The sequence below is a fragment of the Erpetoichthys calabaricus genome, chromosome 1 (genome assembly GCF_900747795.2).
Source record: "Erpetoichthys calabaricus chromosome 1, fErpCal1.3, whole genome shotgun sequence".
NCBI classification, from domain to species: Eukaryota; Metazoa; Chordata; class Cladistia; order Polypteriformes; family Polypteridae; genus Erpetoichthys; species Erpetoichthys calabaricus.
In genome coordinates, this window is record NC_041394.2 from 160,750,485 (window position 1) to 160,766,307 (window position 15,823).

At 35.3% G+C, this 15,823-nt stretch overlaps 1 protein-coding gene across 1 annotated transcript in view; it reads left to right on the plus strand.

Moving 5' to 3' along the window:
• Positions 1-297: 297 nt before the first annotated feature.
• The window catches only part of eps8a (epidermal growth factor receptor pathway substrate 8a), a 62,239-nt gene continuing 46,713 nt past the window's right edge, over positions 298-15,823 (plus strand). Inside the window, exons 1-6 of the mRNA XM_051925878.1 lie at positions 298-408; positions 3,180-3,254; positions 6,892-7,040; positions 11,947-12,130; positions 12,668-12,702; positions 14,458-14,569. Of these exons, the coding sequence (XP_051781838.1) occupies positions 298-408; positions 3,180-3,254; positions 6,892-7,040; positions 11,947-12,130; positions 12,668-12,702; positions 14,458-14,569 (666 nt within the window). The remainder of the gene's footprint in view (positions 409-3,179; positions 3,255-6,891; positions 7,041-11,946; positions 12,131-12,667; positions 12,703-14,457; positions 14,570-15,823) is intronic.

The following is a 15,823-nucleotide window of genomic DNA, read 5'->3' on the forward strand; positions in this document are numbered from 1 at the left end:
TGATTCAGGGAGAAGCCCAGTTTGGGGGCTGGCCATTTTGGGTCAAACCTCCATTGTTTTATTTTCCTCATCTGCTGGTCTGGAGTACCCATACGTTTTAGCCAAGGGCTCTCCCTTGGTGGGAGGAGGGCACTCTCCTCTGAGAGAGCACAATAAGCCCTTTTTGCCTCCCCCACCTGGACCAGCACAATCCTGTGAGCCCCTCCTGCACACTCCGTGTGTTTCTTAGTTCGCCCTGTTATGTGTACTGGGAGCTTTCCGAACAAAGGGACGAACTCCCCACCTGGAAACTCAGCCATGGTACTTTCCCACCTGGATATCTGTCAGGTCCTGCTCCTGGTTCTTCTGGGAGTGCACCATCCTGCCGACTACGCCAGTTGTCATAAAACAAGTTTGAGGCAACCACTTGTATGTTTTTGCTGGCAATGTTAATAATGTTATATTAATAAAGATGTGTACAGACTGGAGTCCACAACAGAACTGACTCGATAGCACAAAGATGGCGGGTTTAAAGGAGACTAGATGAAGTGACATCATCAGTGGGGCCGGAACCGAAAGTGACATCATTGGGGCCAGGCTGGATTTCCAGTAACTAGTCTGCAGAGAAGTGACAGAAAGAGTTAGTGCACTCCGCCACCCCCTGGTCTGGCATGGAATTACTCTTATTCAGGCACTTTAGCTGCCTATCATGCGCACATGTGTGACAACACACACACACACACATACACAGTATGCATCCTACACTTTCAGTGGAGCTGGAAATATATTCTATTCTTGTATGCATCTTCTGAACCATGAATTATCAGACTTCTTTGATGACATGCCAATCAGTGCAGCAAGATTTAGTTTGTAATGAGTCTGCTTTTAACATCTGGTGTAATTCTATAATTAATAGACCTTTTTTGTCCAAAAGCTGATGTTGAGCCTAGTATTCAAAGAAAATAATGAAAAGAGTTTAAGCTAGTGAATGCAATAATGGTAACCACATCCATCCATTTTCCAACCCGCTCAATCCGAACACAGGGTCACGGGGGTCTGCTGGAGCCAATCCCAGCCAACACAGGGCACAAGGCAGGAACCAATCCTGGGCAGGGTGCCAACCCACCGCAGGACACACATAAACACACCCACACACCAAGAACACACTAGGGCCAATTTAGAATCGCCAGTCCACCTAACCTGCTCCATAATCCATTGCTGAACTTACTTAAGCCATTAAGGGTCACATCACAATGGCTACTGTTTATTCCAACAATATTGGCTGCAAGGCATGAGTCATCTGTTGATGGGACACAGGATAATGGTAAACTGAGTATATAAAAATGGACCAAATATTTAATCACAGACTACTCCAATAATATTATATTATGCTGCAACATAATTTTCTTTTGGTACCCAAATTTTTGAAATTTGGGTGGTATAGTGTGGTAGAAATCAATATATTAATTAAAGAAAGGAACTTACCCTCTAACATGACAATTCTGATAAAACCTTTGGAGTCAGTAACCAGGCAGGAGAAAAGCTTGTCTATCTTCGTCATTTATTACACCTGCTGAGGGGGAAGCATGTCTCACAGCAGTCTGTTACAGCACAGAATAAAAGCAGAAGCTCATATCTATTGATAACTGAATTTAAATAACAGTGCTGATTAATGCTTACATATCATACTCTGATTGGTTAAAAGACATGAGGTGCTTTAGCACAGAGCACAACCAGCCTAGATAAATGTATTCCTCCATTATATCATTGTTCCTCAATATCTCTTAGTTTAGATATTACCCTTGAAATCTCTTGAGAATGTGACAACTGTCTAGTTTTACTGTTTACAAGACTGCTGATTTCTTAATCATACATTTGGTGTATTACATCAACTTTCTCCTGGTACATTCTTATTTTTGATGTTCACTTGACCTTTATCTTGCTTCCTGATATGCCAGAAGAAGTTTGTGACATTTATTAACCCTTTCATACTTCTAAGATGGATGCCTTTTTTTAATATGGAAAGCATATCAGAACACTTTATCCTAAATGACTTTGTGACCCCTAAGTCTTCTTTTTCTTCCATAATAGCCTTAATTGTGAACTGCACTTTTTAATTAAAATGTGGCTATTTTGTGTTACGTTATCATTGGCTAATTTTAAAATATGGCCATTAAAGGTTTTAGGATTCATCATCCTTTGTCCTAAGAAAATTACTATATAGCAGATGTAGAAACCAGATAGACGAAGACACCATTCTGAAGATACTTAAGTTGTACAAGTAATATTAGTGTAAGGTTGTGCTGAAAGCATTTAACATTTGAAGAAGCATACAGTAGTTATTATTTAATGTATTTTCTTAGTTAATCATCAGAAATACTTGTAACCTGGAAAAGACCAGATCTAACAGTTTAAACATGCCCATGTGTGTACTGTACTGTTCTGTTTGCTGGGATATGTTTCAACCATTTTTTATTGTATCAGAATATTTTATTTTTATTTTGTAAACTCTGGGAATGACCAATCTTTCCATATTTTTATATAAAAAATGCTAAATTTAGTTATCACTTCCAACCACAGCCTAATGTTTTCTCCCCTCTGATCAGAACCACAATGCTAAATTTCAGACATACTGTATATTTTATAGTCAAGCTGTATTAAGCTTCTTGGTATACTGAACCAGGATATGACCAGTGACAACTTAACAAAATTAATAAATTGCAGAAGAACATGTTGCATTTTATGATTTAGCTAACAAATTTAAATTTCTTGGAAAATATGTTACATTTCTATATTAGATCATTCTTCACTATAGTAATTTTTATTACTTGCTGCAAAACATAAAATAATTATTTTTGCAACAGAAATCTCAGAGGTTTTAAATAGCTCTAGCAGGTGTTAAACTGTCACAAATTTGAAAGAAATCCATTTTCCTTCAACATTGTACAGGTTTTAACATGAATATAAACAGTCTACTTAGCTTAAAACAGCCCATCTTATTTATTTATTTAAATAAAGTTTTCCTTTTTTAAACTTTGGGCTCCTGTTTCACTACTTTTCCAAAACTAGCAGACATACTGTTCTGTTGCCTTGGGGATAAAAATAGATATTCACTGCTTTATTGTAACATTTAAACACTATATTAATTTTATTATTTTAAAGTGCATCATCAGCATATAACAAAACAACTTTTCTTGTAGGGCAAACTAAGATCACACATCCAGAATCCAAGTGCATTTGATTTGGTCCATTTTCTCTTCACACCACTAAACATGGTAAGTTGTTTTGAAATTTACTAAGTTAACTTATTATTGCACTGAAGAATATCAGACTTTTTCTAGTTTAGATACAAGATCAGGAAAGCGAAGTTGCTAAAAATCAATACCAAATAAAACTGAGTACGACAGAATCTTTTCAGGGGGTATTGGAGTGTTTTTCCTTTTTGTAACTGAGTGTATTAATTTTTATAGCTGTTGAACTTGCATATAATTTGCTACTTTCATTGCTTTTATAAGCTGCATTACAATTAAATAAGTACTAATATAATGCCTTTTACTCCTGTCTTCTGGCCCACTCATCTTCCACTTCATCCAGAGTTCCGACAAAAAAAAAAAAATATCAGTGTATGTCATGAAATAACCAATCTTAGATATTGAGGCATCCTAATGTTTAGCAGAGGTTCATCCTGGTTCATTATTGTCAATCCAAAATCAAATGTTAGTGAATGTCTACCATATTGTAAAAATGTTCTGGACAGTTACGTCAAAGAACTGGTCTCTTGGTGTTATTTGCAGTACTAGCTTTGTTACCCATCTATGACGGGTTCAAATCAAAGTAATCAATGTAGACCTCAGTGTTAACATTTGCAGTGCAGCAGGAAATGCACATATGTCTGTTGTATGCAACCAGATGGACACACGGACACTTATCCTTTTATTAAAACGGATAGAGATCGCTGTGTATGCAAAATTATATACAGTTACAATGTCAGGAAAACAAACTTGCTAAAAATCCATACAAGTAACACTCAGTACAGCAGAATCCACAAGTTAAATTTTGAAATGAAATTATACAGATGGTTATGAATTATAAACTAAACTAATTATATCCACATGATCATTCCAGATAACTTAATGTTAATTACCTACACCCACTTTTATACCAGCAACAAAGTTCTTCCTGTGTGAGATTCTGTAGTACCACAAAATTCAGTAATTTCTGCATTTGTTAATGAAATAAAGGACAATTGTACTCTGCTTCACAAAGATCATAATTATCACTGTACCAAAGAAAACAGGAGTCACTCAGTACAGTCATGATGAAATGTTTTTAAAGACTTGTAATAGAACTCTTTAAATGTAATATTCCAGATATTTTGGACCACCAATTAGTTTGCTTATTATCTCAACTGTTCCATTAATATTAGAATCCCTGAATCTTATGATTTTTTTCATTGTCCCTGACCTCCTTAAATTTTCCTGACATTTACCAAGAAGATCATAGCTCCTTATCATTGTGCTAATACTGCGCTTTTGTTTTGCAAATGTGTGGTTTAGCAGAATGCAGCCTGCTACAGCCCCCAACCCCATTCAGTCAGATGAAGGCATTGCCCTGCTGAAATCCTCACAGCTGAACACTGTGTTGAAGTGTTTATCTAGCGATGTGTTTGTAAGGAATTATATACATAATGAAATATTGTGATTTGGAATACATACATTTCATGTGTGCTCCTTGTCTGCAATGATCTGTGTAAATATAGAATGATAGAAGAAATGCGAGGAAAGAAATGCTAAACACACAGCTAAAACTAAAAATGTTTTCATGTTATAATAATGACATAATTTTGACGTGAAGTGTAGTTTCACAAAAGGTGTAACGAAACAAGTTTGTTTTTATTCAAGAATAAAACTGAAGAAAAGAAATTGCATGATTGACATGTTACTGAAGCCCAACTATCAGTCGGTACAAAATAAATGACATTCGCATACGTGTGTGTTTGCACATTTCATTTTCAACCAGTTGTCACAGTGGTAATGCTGCTCTGACACAGATCTGCGCAGATGGTGCAGTGGATAAGCTACCGTTTTGCAAAGGCGAGGTAACGGGTTCAAATCCTGCATTGTCTCTGCATTTAGAACTTTGAGTAGTGAGCTGCTGTTATTATAATTATTATTATTATTATTATCATATAACAAAAACATACATTTGATGTGAGGCTGTATCATCCTGTGTAAATTTATGGTACTTGTAAAAGATGTTACTTTTCCTTGCACAGGGACATTTGTATCAACATTATAATTTGAAATGTTTTTTTAATTCAGTTTGATTCTTGGATTCTTGAATAAAAAAATAAAAAAATTGTTCAAATGACATGTTGATGTGAATGCTTGTGTGTGAAGAAAAGTAATGTCCACCCTATACTGCAGTGTCTGTTTGCTCAACAAGACACAGAGAAGAAATGATTAAGCTGCGTTTGTGTGTCTGCTTTTATCTCGTCAGCACTATCTTTTTCAAGTACCATAAATTTACACTGGCTGTTACGGACTCAAATCCAATGTATGTTTTTATTATATACAAGTAACAATAATAACAGCTCACTATTCAAAACGGTAAATGCAAGGAGAACTTTCGGTCGAACCCACAACCTCTTGATTCTGAGGCAGCAGTCCTTACTTCAGCACCAGCCAAGTGGACATGTTTACTTTATATTGATTGATAGCTGGGCTTCAGTTTTTACACATTGCCAGTAACATAAATTGAGCAATTTCTTTTTCTTTGGTTATATTCTTGAATAAAAGCACACTTGTTTTGTTATACCTTTTGTGAAAGTATTTATTTGATATTTGGACTTCAGTCTTCACACATTATACACTTAAAATCAGCATTTTGTCATTATTACTATAACATGAAAAAAGTTTCTGTTTTAGTTATGTTTTCAACATTCCTTGCCTCGCATTTCCTGTCCTATATTTACACAGATCGTTGTAGACATGAACACACGTGAAACGTGTAACGATATATTATTTACCTTATACAATTCCAGACACCTCACACCCAGATAAACCCACTTGAGCTGGGAGAACTTCAGCTGCGTTGATGGGGGATGGGATAGCAGGCTACTTGCTGCCATTGCTGATTGACACATTTGCAAAACAAAGATGCTGATGAAGAGGCGTAAAGGAATTTAAGGTGGCCCAGCATTGCGACTTTTTTTGTAGGCTTCAGGGATTCTTAGTGTTAAACTACAATCTCTTAGTAAGTTTCTCCATGAATAACTATTCTTTCAGTTTGAAAGACTGGGTATGCCAGGAAAGGTAAGAGCACACTAATTCCATAATTACACCTAGTATAAGTCTCTATAAGTGATATGCAATATGTCATCTTGATCTTTTCTTTAAATCCAAAACAAGCTGCTCCTTGTAAACAATGTTATACATAGCTACAAACAAAAGATTTCCACTTTGATGAGAGACACAGGATGCTTTGTGAATAATATGTATCTTAGCTAATGCTCAGAAGAAAAAACATAAGTTTATTTCAAATTGCACTGACCATTCCTAAACAAACAAAAAAACAAGGTTTATGTAGTAAGGGAGTAGACCATGTAAAAACTTCACAACTAGCACAAGCAAAGTTAATTCAAGTGACTGAACCTGTTTTTCACTTGTATGTTTTTTCTGTATAATGTTTTACTTGAGGCAATGAAATAACAACAAGAACTGCAAAACTTGATGTTCCTCAAAAAGATTTGAAATTGTGAGGGGAAAAAAGTCAAGGATTTTTTTTTTTTGGTAAATTGGTTAGAACAGTTAATTTAACTTTGGTGTTATTGTTAATGTTAACATGCTGTTAACATCTTTTTATTGGCATTTAACTGTGTGTGTTTTTTTTTTTTTTACTTATTTGTGGCAGGTAATACAAGCCACAGGTGGTGTCGATCTGGCCAGTAGTATTCTTAGCCCTTTACTTACAAAAGATGCAGTTGAGTTTCTACATGCCTCAGTTACTCCAGAAGAGCATCAGATATGGATGTCACTTGGCAATGCTTGGACCAAAGTGAGGTAAAGCTGTTCCCATGGGGAAGGTTTATTTTTTTCCCATTCTTCATGTAAAGTTTCTCTTGTAAGAAATCATACTCTGTAAAATCAAATAACAAATGAGAAGCATATCAAATGAAAGTTTTCTTTGTCTTGAAAATGTGTACACAAATCAGAAAACTGATAAGGCCCTGACATGATCTGATAACTGGTCACTTTTCAAAATACACTGCTTATAATGTTTTACATATTATTTTTACCTGACAATAAAGAGCTTACTTATCAAAAGACATAGATTGAAGAACATCAGTGCTTTATATTGCCATTTGCTTCATAAAATCGTTTTTGCTTAATATTACATCCCACACTCCATTGTTAGCATGTCAACTTGAATTTTCTCCTTTAATCCTATTAACCTGTTCTCATTGAATGGTGAAGACGTGTATATGGTGAGGACATAAAAGTACCCGAGTATGTATCTGAACGACAGGCTTGAGTGGAGTCCAACACAGAAGCTGTATACTAGAAAGGTGAGAGTTGCCCCTCTTTGCTGAAGAGATTGAGGTCGTTTGCTGTTTGCTGGCCACTCTTAGATGTTTTCTACCAGTTTATAGTGGCAAATATTTTTTTTCTATTCTGTAGTGTGTTGAGAAAATGCATTAGTGGAGGTGATGTCAAAAGACAAACTGATTAAAAAGGCTGGTTCAACCTTAGCAGTCAGACTGAACTCAATGGAGGAAGAATAGTGTTCAGTCAGGAAGCTACTTACTATTCTGGACAGTGACTCTCTTACCCACTGTGTGAAGTTTCTGGCTAAGCAGAGGAGCAGATTCAGTAACAGACTAAGACAATTGCTTTATGTGACGTTTGTACTCTCAGCCACCAGACTCTATAATGATTCACCGTTTGGCCAAGGTGGTATTGTTCTTTGTGTGCTGAATGGTACAGAGCTTGTCTAGCAGAGAGCTTAACAGACATTGATGCTGTGTGCAATCTATCTATCTATCTATCTATCTATCTATCTATCTATCTATCTATCTATCTATCTATCTATCTATCTATCTATCTATCTATCTATCTATCTATCTATCTATCTATCTATCTATCTATCTATCTATCTATCTATCAGAAAAATGGGGTTTGGAATATATTGTAAAGTGAGTGCTAAAATATCAATTAGTGTCAAGCATAACCTAAAATTTAGATTAACTAATGTAGTTTTCTTTTTAATTAATGCAGCTTATTTGCATTTGAGAACCTCATCCCAATCCCACTTTGTTTCCTTTCCTAGGATATCATCCAAATCATTTGAAGCCTAAAAGGGATACTTTTCAGTCTGTCACATTTTTCTCTTAAATGTTGTATTAAGCCAAATAGTGTAGGATGAATTCACATAGGTGTAAATGGAAACAAGTTGGATGGAGAACTGCTGGCTCTTTTGCCATTTCCATCTTTTTGCTAATAGGAGCCATTAAAACAGTGAATTCAGCTGTTTAAGACTGAAATAAGCAATTAAGTGTGGAGAACCTTAACAAGCAAGACCATTAAAGTGAAGCATCAAAATGTCATCTTGAGCAATAAATGATTCATCAGTAATAATTGACTTCTCATTAAGAAACTGGGTTGGAACAAGAACTTACAGCCACTGCAGCCCTCCAGGATCGACATTGCCCACCTCTGAAATAGTACCTTTTAATTCTGATTTTATACTTGGATCAAACTACTGTACAGTGATCCCTCGCTATATCGCGCTTCGCCTTTCGCAGCTTCACTCTATTGCGGATTTTATATGTAAGCATATTTAAATATATATCGCGGATTTTTTGCTGGTTCGCGGATTTCTGAGGACAATGGGTCTTTTAATTTCTGGTACATGCTTCCTCAGTTGGTTTGCCCAGTTGATTTCATACAAGGGACGCTATTGGCAGATGGCTGAGAAGCTACCCAGCTTACTTTTCTCTTTCTCTCTCTTGCGCTTTCTCTGATCCTGACGTAGGGGGTGTGAGCAGGGGGGCTGTTCGCATACCTAGACGATACGGACGCTCGTCTAAAAATGCTGAAAGATTATCTTCATGTTGCTACCTTCTGTGCAGCTGATTAGTGAAGCGACATGCTGCACGGTGCTTCGCATACTTAAAAGCTCGAAGGGCACGTATTGATTTTTGCATGTTTGTTTTTCTCTGTCTCTCTCTATCTCTCTCTCTCTCTCTCTCTCTCTCTCTCTCTCTCCCTGCTCCTGACGGAGGGGGTGTGAGCTGCCGCCTTCAACAGCTTTGTGCCGCGGTGCTTCGCATACTTAAAAGCCAAACAGCCCTATTGATTTGTTTGCTAGAGATTGTTTTCTCTATCTATGTGACATTCTGTGCTCCTGACACGCACTCCTTTGAAGAGGAAGATATGTTTGCATTCTTTTAATTGTGAGACAGAACTGTCACCTCTGTCTTGTCATGGAGCACAGTTTAAACTTTTGAAAAAGAGACAAATGTTTGTTTGCAGTGTTTGAATAACGTTCCTGTCTCTCTACAACCTCCTGTGTTTCTGCGCAAATCTGTGACCCAAGCATGACAATATAAAAATAACCATATAAACATATGGTTTCTACTTCGCGGATTTTCTTATTTCGCGGGTGGCTCTGGAACGCAACCCCCGCGATGGAGGAGGGATTACTGTATACCAATCCAGAAGCTTCACTTTGTATTAATAACATTTGCTCAGACTTCTTTAAACTAGAACGTGGTACCAGACAAGGATGTCCCTTGTCGCCACTGTTGTTTGCAATCGCTATTGAACCACTGGCGGTTCACTGCCGAAATTCTTATCAGATAAATGGGATTGTCAGAGAAGGACTGTAACAGAAAATTTCTCTATATGCAGATGATATGGTCTTATATATATCAGACCCAGAAAACACTGTCCCCGCTGTTTTAACAGCACTAACAGAATTTCAAAAAGATATCTGGTCTTAGAATTAATCTGAATAAAAGTATACTCTTTCCAGTGAATTCACAAGCATATAATATTAGATTAGACACCCTACCTTTTACCATAGCAGATCAGTTTAAATACCTAGGGGTAAATATCACAAGTAAACATAAAGCTCTTTATCAACAAAATTTTGGCGTCTGTATGGAAAAAATTAAGCAAGACTTGCATAGATGGTCAACCCTTCATCTCACTCTAGCCGGAAGAATTAACATTGTTAAGATGAATATCCTTCCTAAACTTCTCTTTTTATTTCAAAACATTTCAATATATATCAATAAATCGTTTTTCAAACAGTTAGATTCAATAATAACCTCATTCATTTGGAACTCAAAACACCTACGTATCCGAAGAGCAACCCTACAAAGACCTCAGGCCAGAAGGTGGCATGGCTTTACCTAATTTTCAGTTTTATTACTGGGCAGCAAACATACAAGCCATAAAAACCTGGACACAAATAAATGAACATACACAGGCTTGGTCCGCAATAGAAGTAAAATCCTGTAGTACTTCTTTATATTCCCTGCTCTGCTCTCCAATAAATGAAAGTTATCGCAAATATACTAATAACCCAATTGTGCTTTACTCACTCAGAATATGGAACCAAACTAGAAAGCATTTTAAGATGGAAAATCTTTTATCTGTGGCACCTCTGCAAGAGAACCACCTCTTTCAACCTTCGCAAGTATATCCAGTTTTTAATACCTGGAAAAGTTTTGGGATTAAAATGCTCAGAGATCTTTATATAGACAACATATTTACATCTTTTGAACAATTACGTTCAAAATTCAACCTCCCAGCTACACATTTCTTTTACTATCTTCAAATTAGAAATTTTGTTAAACAGAAATTGCCCGATTTCCCCCACCTTGCACCCTCCACAATGCTGGAAAAAATACTGCTCAATTTCGAGGAAACAAACACTATTTCCGCAATATATAAAATCTTATTAGAGTCCCTACCTTTCAAAGATCCAAGAGGACATTGGGAAGAAGATCTCTTAATCAATATATCAGAAAAGGAGTGGAAGGTAGCAAAGCAGAGAATTCACTCGAGTTCTATATGCGCAAAGCATAGAATTATTCAACTAAAAATTATATATCGAGCCCATCTGTCTCGCTTAAAACTGTCCAAAATGTTTCCAGGGCAGGATCCAACCTGCGAGCGCTGCAACCAAGCTCCTGCCTCACTGGGTCACATATTTTGGGCCTGCACTAAACTAACATCATTTTGGACAAAAATTTTTAAGTGCCTCTCAGACAGCCTTGGTACCACAATCCCTCCTAACCCATTAACATCTGTGTTCGGTGTTCTTCCAGATGGACTTGAATTGGAGAAGGACAAGCAAACTGTGATTGCATTCACTACACTTTTGGCACGCAGACTTATTTTGTTAAATTGGAAGAATCCTAATTCTCCTCTTATAAGTCAGTGGGAAACTGATGTTTTATATTATTTGAAATTGGAAAAAATCAAATTTTCAGTTAGAGGATCTGTACAACATTTTTTCAAAACATGGCAGGATTTAATCAATATTATTTTAGAATAAGAGAAATAACTATTATTGCATTTAACTCCCCTCTCCATCTCTTATTTACATAGATATTTACTTCTCCCTTTCTTTTGTTTAATGTTGCCTTATTAAAAAGCCTAAAGCAATTTTCCTTTAGCTAAGCTCTCCTTCTCAGGGGTGGGGTTTGATTAATCTTCAAATTTGTTGGGTTATAAATTAATCTGTTTGTATGGAATGATTACAATGAAAATTAATAAAATAAAAGTATTTATTCTGATTTTTTTTTTTTTTTTAACTTTTTAAATGTAGTCCAGCCTTTTATATTTCAAATCTAGCGTCACTATTGTGTTTACTTTATAAACTACATTTTATTGTTCCTTACAAGATATCACAAAAATAAAATACAATAAAATGGATACTTTTTTTAATTTGTAGGAGTGAGTGGCCAAAGGAACAGTATATACCACCGTATATCCCAAGATTTCGAGATGGCTGGGAACCTCCTCTGTTGAATTTTATGGGAACATCCCGAGAACAAGATTTGAATCAACTGGCAGAGTCAGTCGCTAATGTGGTCGAGAATCAACTTAAAGAGGAGCATCGCAGGCTGAGTCATGAGGTAATGTGAACTTTGTATCTTGTGTTTCTGAGAATTGAAGGGGAGGATTAAGTAGAGAAGATAACTATGAAGACAAAATCTTTGTCTTAATAAACAACGTAAACTCTAGACACTTGTAAGAATGTTTAACAGAAAGACATGTAATGTAACATGAACCTCACTTTCATTTACAAGAAAAACATAAAATGAGTTAATTTTGTATTCCTCTATATACCACTATGTAAAGAGCAAAAATGTTTCCAAAGATAGAATTTTTACTTATCAGACATAATTTTATTCACCTAATAAAACTCTATACTATTAATAAAAATTGTCTTGATAACAAAGCGACAGCCTTGTTCTGACAAATACCTGAACAGAACATTTAGCAGTCAAAACTCCATTTTATTTTAATACATGCTGGAATATTTCTGGAGGATCCAAATTGATGATTATCCTGATCTTCATGTGCAGATGTGTTTGGATCTCTAAAAAAAACTGATTTCAGTAAATAATAAGTGCCACACGAAGAAATATCTCCCTGTTTTTCTGTTTCAGCCTTCAAGTGCCCAAGACACTTCTCTAAATGATGGGTAAGGGTATACTAATTGAACTTTAGAGTGGTCTTTTTCCTGTCTCTGATATGGCTGTAATGAAAACATGCAATTGTTCCTAGTAGTACTAAATGTACTTTGGTGTTGCAGGTAATTTTCATTTGCGTCTTAAAAAGAAATATTAAATAATTTTAATTTTAATGTTACCTCTTAAAAGGAAATACAGTGTTTTAAATAATTTATATTTTAATGTTACATTTAGATGAAAAAACATTGTCTTTAATCCTATTAAATGTGTAAAGATTTTCATAAACAGGATGTAGACTACCAATGACTAATCTATGCGCATTTGGTACTAAAGACTCTTTTTACCCTGAATTTTTTTTTATATACTTAATATAAACACTGCACCAACTTAATTATTTTCTTTAACACCATCACTTCAGGTACAAAGTAAACTAATATTGTATTAGACATAGGCTAAACTGTCATCTTAGAAAAATAGGCCTTTGGTTAGAATTCTGTTTCCATTTTTCCTCCACAAGCTTTGCTTTGCCAAATGCCAGGCTTTCTATTGGCTGAGTGTATTAACTCATTATCCATGTCATTGATATATGCCTGGACCTTCATCTTCTTGTATTGTCCATCTTTCTTGTGTTATTGTTGAAAGTATCTGATGCAAAACAATGAGGAGATATGCCCCTAATACTTTTGGTTTGAAGTCTTTGGCCCAGTTCACTGTTTCCTGTCCTCTTTGCACCTTCCAATAAAGCTGTGGTAGCTATGCATCTTAGCCACTTCTGATTGGCTCTCAAGCCCTGGCATTGCAAATGTGCAAATTCTTCCTAATGGCTGAGGGCATTATATAATTATCTGCAATGTTAAACATACTGTACAACTGAACCCTAATTATCTTCCATTCTTCATCTTTCCTGTGTGAATGCTGTAAGTATCTGATGATAAACCATGACTAGATGGGTCCCAAAGACTTTTGATTCAATGACTTGCTCCCTGTTCAGTACTATCCTTAGGTTTTGGACTGTTAAAAGAAGCACAGGCAGCTATGCATTTTAGACTCCTCTGACTGGCTGTCAAGCCCTGGTTTTGAAAAAAAAAATTTTTTCAGCTGGGAGTTCTCTTTAATTTCATACTGCTTCATAATTTTAGAATGAAGTTGTCTTGTGTTGCACATTAAAACCTGCTCCACTGCTCATTTACTGATTCCTCAATTAAACACTTATCATAGCTAATCTTTTTTAAACTTTGTCACATCTTCTCAAAATTTCCCCCCCCTAAAGCTAAACGTTTAATTTTTGCATATGCGTTTTGGCAAAAACTGTGAATTATATTGCATTATAGTCACTACATCCTAATGATTCAATCACATTTACCCCCTGAAATCTATCCTAATTTTTATTAAAGGAGTTTAAAAAAACTAGCCTAAAGGATAGTTTTAGTTAAAGCTCCATCTGCTATAGATGTCTCACATCTTTCCACTATCCTAAGTCTTCATGTGCTGCTGCCGAAAAACTTAGGTTATAATTATATTTTCACAGTTTTAAATATTGAAAATCCCATAATAGTGCAGCTAAATAAAGCAAGAGTACAGTGTTACATGAATTAAGCTACATTTACATACACATAGTCATTAGTAGTATATTAGCAAAGTTTTTCTGTGCTGAATAAAAGTATAATCAACCAGAGTAGTGTTTGGGTGTCTGTATATAATGCATACAATCATTATGTTTGACTGATCAAAATATTTACCCAATATCTTTGCTGTCATCTTTTCAGAAGTTACGAGTCCCATGGAAGAGGTCAACCAAAAAGTTATGCCAAATCGAAATATGACTTTGTTGCTCGCAATTCTTCTGAACTTTCTGTTGTAAAAGATGAAATTCTAGAGGTGGGTGTAATTTTAATGTGTCATTGTGAATAAATACATAATGTCACGCTCAATTATTATAATTTTTAATGTAAAACACATTAATGCATCATTTATAACACTGTCAAGTGTATATTTCAGTACCATTTTTACCTATTAAAAGCTATAAAATATAATTGAAAATAATCCTTTTTCCTCTACAAATAAAAAGATATTAGTAATTCCACAAAGCTTGGGCTGATACAGAAAATCTGCATATGTTAGTTATTGAGATAAATAGTTTAATGGCAAATATCAGTTAAAAACAGGTATTGAAATGTAAGCTTTTTTAAAGTTTTATAAGTCAACAACAATGCTGTGTAATAAATCTTCGCTTGCTCATAAACTATTCCAAGTGGAAGGGGTATGTGTTATAAGTCTGGGAGATTAACTTTTTGAGCAGGCTTGCTTTATTTATTTATTTATTTATTTATTTATTTTCATCAACCCCCAGGGGCAGGTGCTGGGTGCCAGCTTCCTTGCAGCTGAGCTGCTTAAAGGCCATCAGGTGCTCCTCCATTAGAATATGTCATTGTATTTAAAGCGATGGTATATAGAAGAGTATTTTACTACAGCTGTCTATTTTAAATACCAATGAATACTAAATTGTAAAAAAGTAAAAATAAAAAAGTAAAACATAATAAAACTAAATGAAAAATCACATTAATGCCTCATCAAAAACAATATTATGAATAACTTTATTCTTTAACTTACTATAAATGTTGCTTTTTTGCATTTCTGTTTGCATGTTGTTTGGTATAGTTTTTCTCTTTATCATATATTAGACGATTCTCTTTGTTCTTGATTTTTAGTATATGGAGCTCTTTTTTGTCCATTTTCTTTTTTTCATCATTCAGTGTCAGCTCTTGTTGCTCTTTTTCTATCACAATCTAAAATTTGACATTCTTGAATAGATAATTTGCTTTTCTGTCTTGCCATTGTAACTGACTGTGTTGAAGGGTGAGTTAGCATTGAGAGTGTCACGGGGTGGTACGGAAAGAGGATGTGTGCAGTAGGAGTATAGATTGGGTGAGCAGTGTGGAGGGGAGAGATCAACTTTTTCAATATACAATATAACCTGTGCTGTGATTAGTGAGTAAAACTGAACTAATTTTGATAATGATGTCTTTGTTATTTGCAAAATCTTAGAATAATCTAGACTTAGTGGATGTTAATTTAGCAGATTTTTAGAAAAGGACTATAAAATTGGAAGGGAATTCAAAACAAATGTAACCA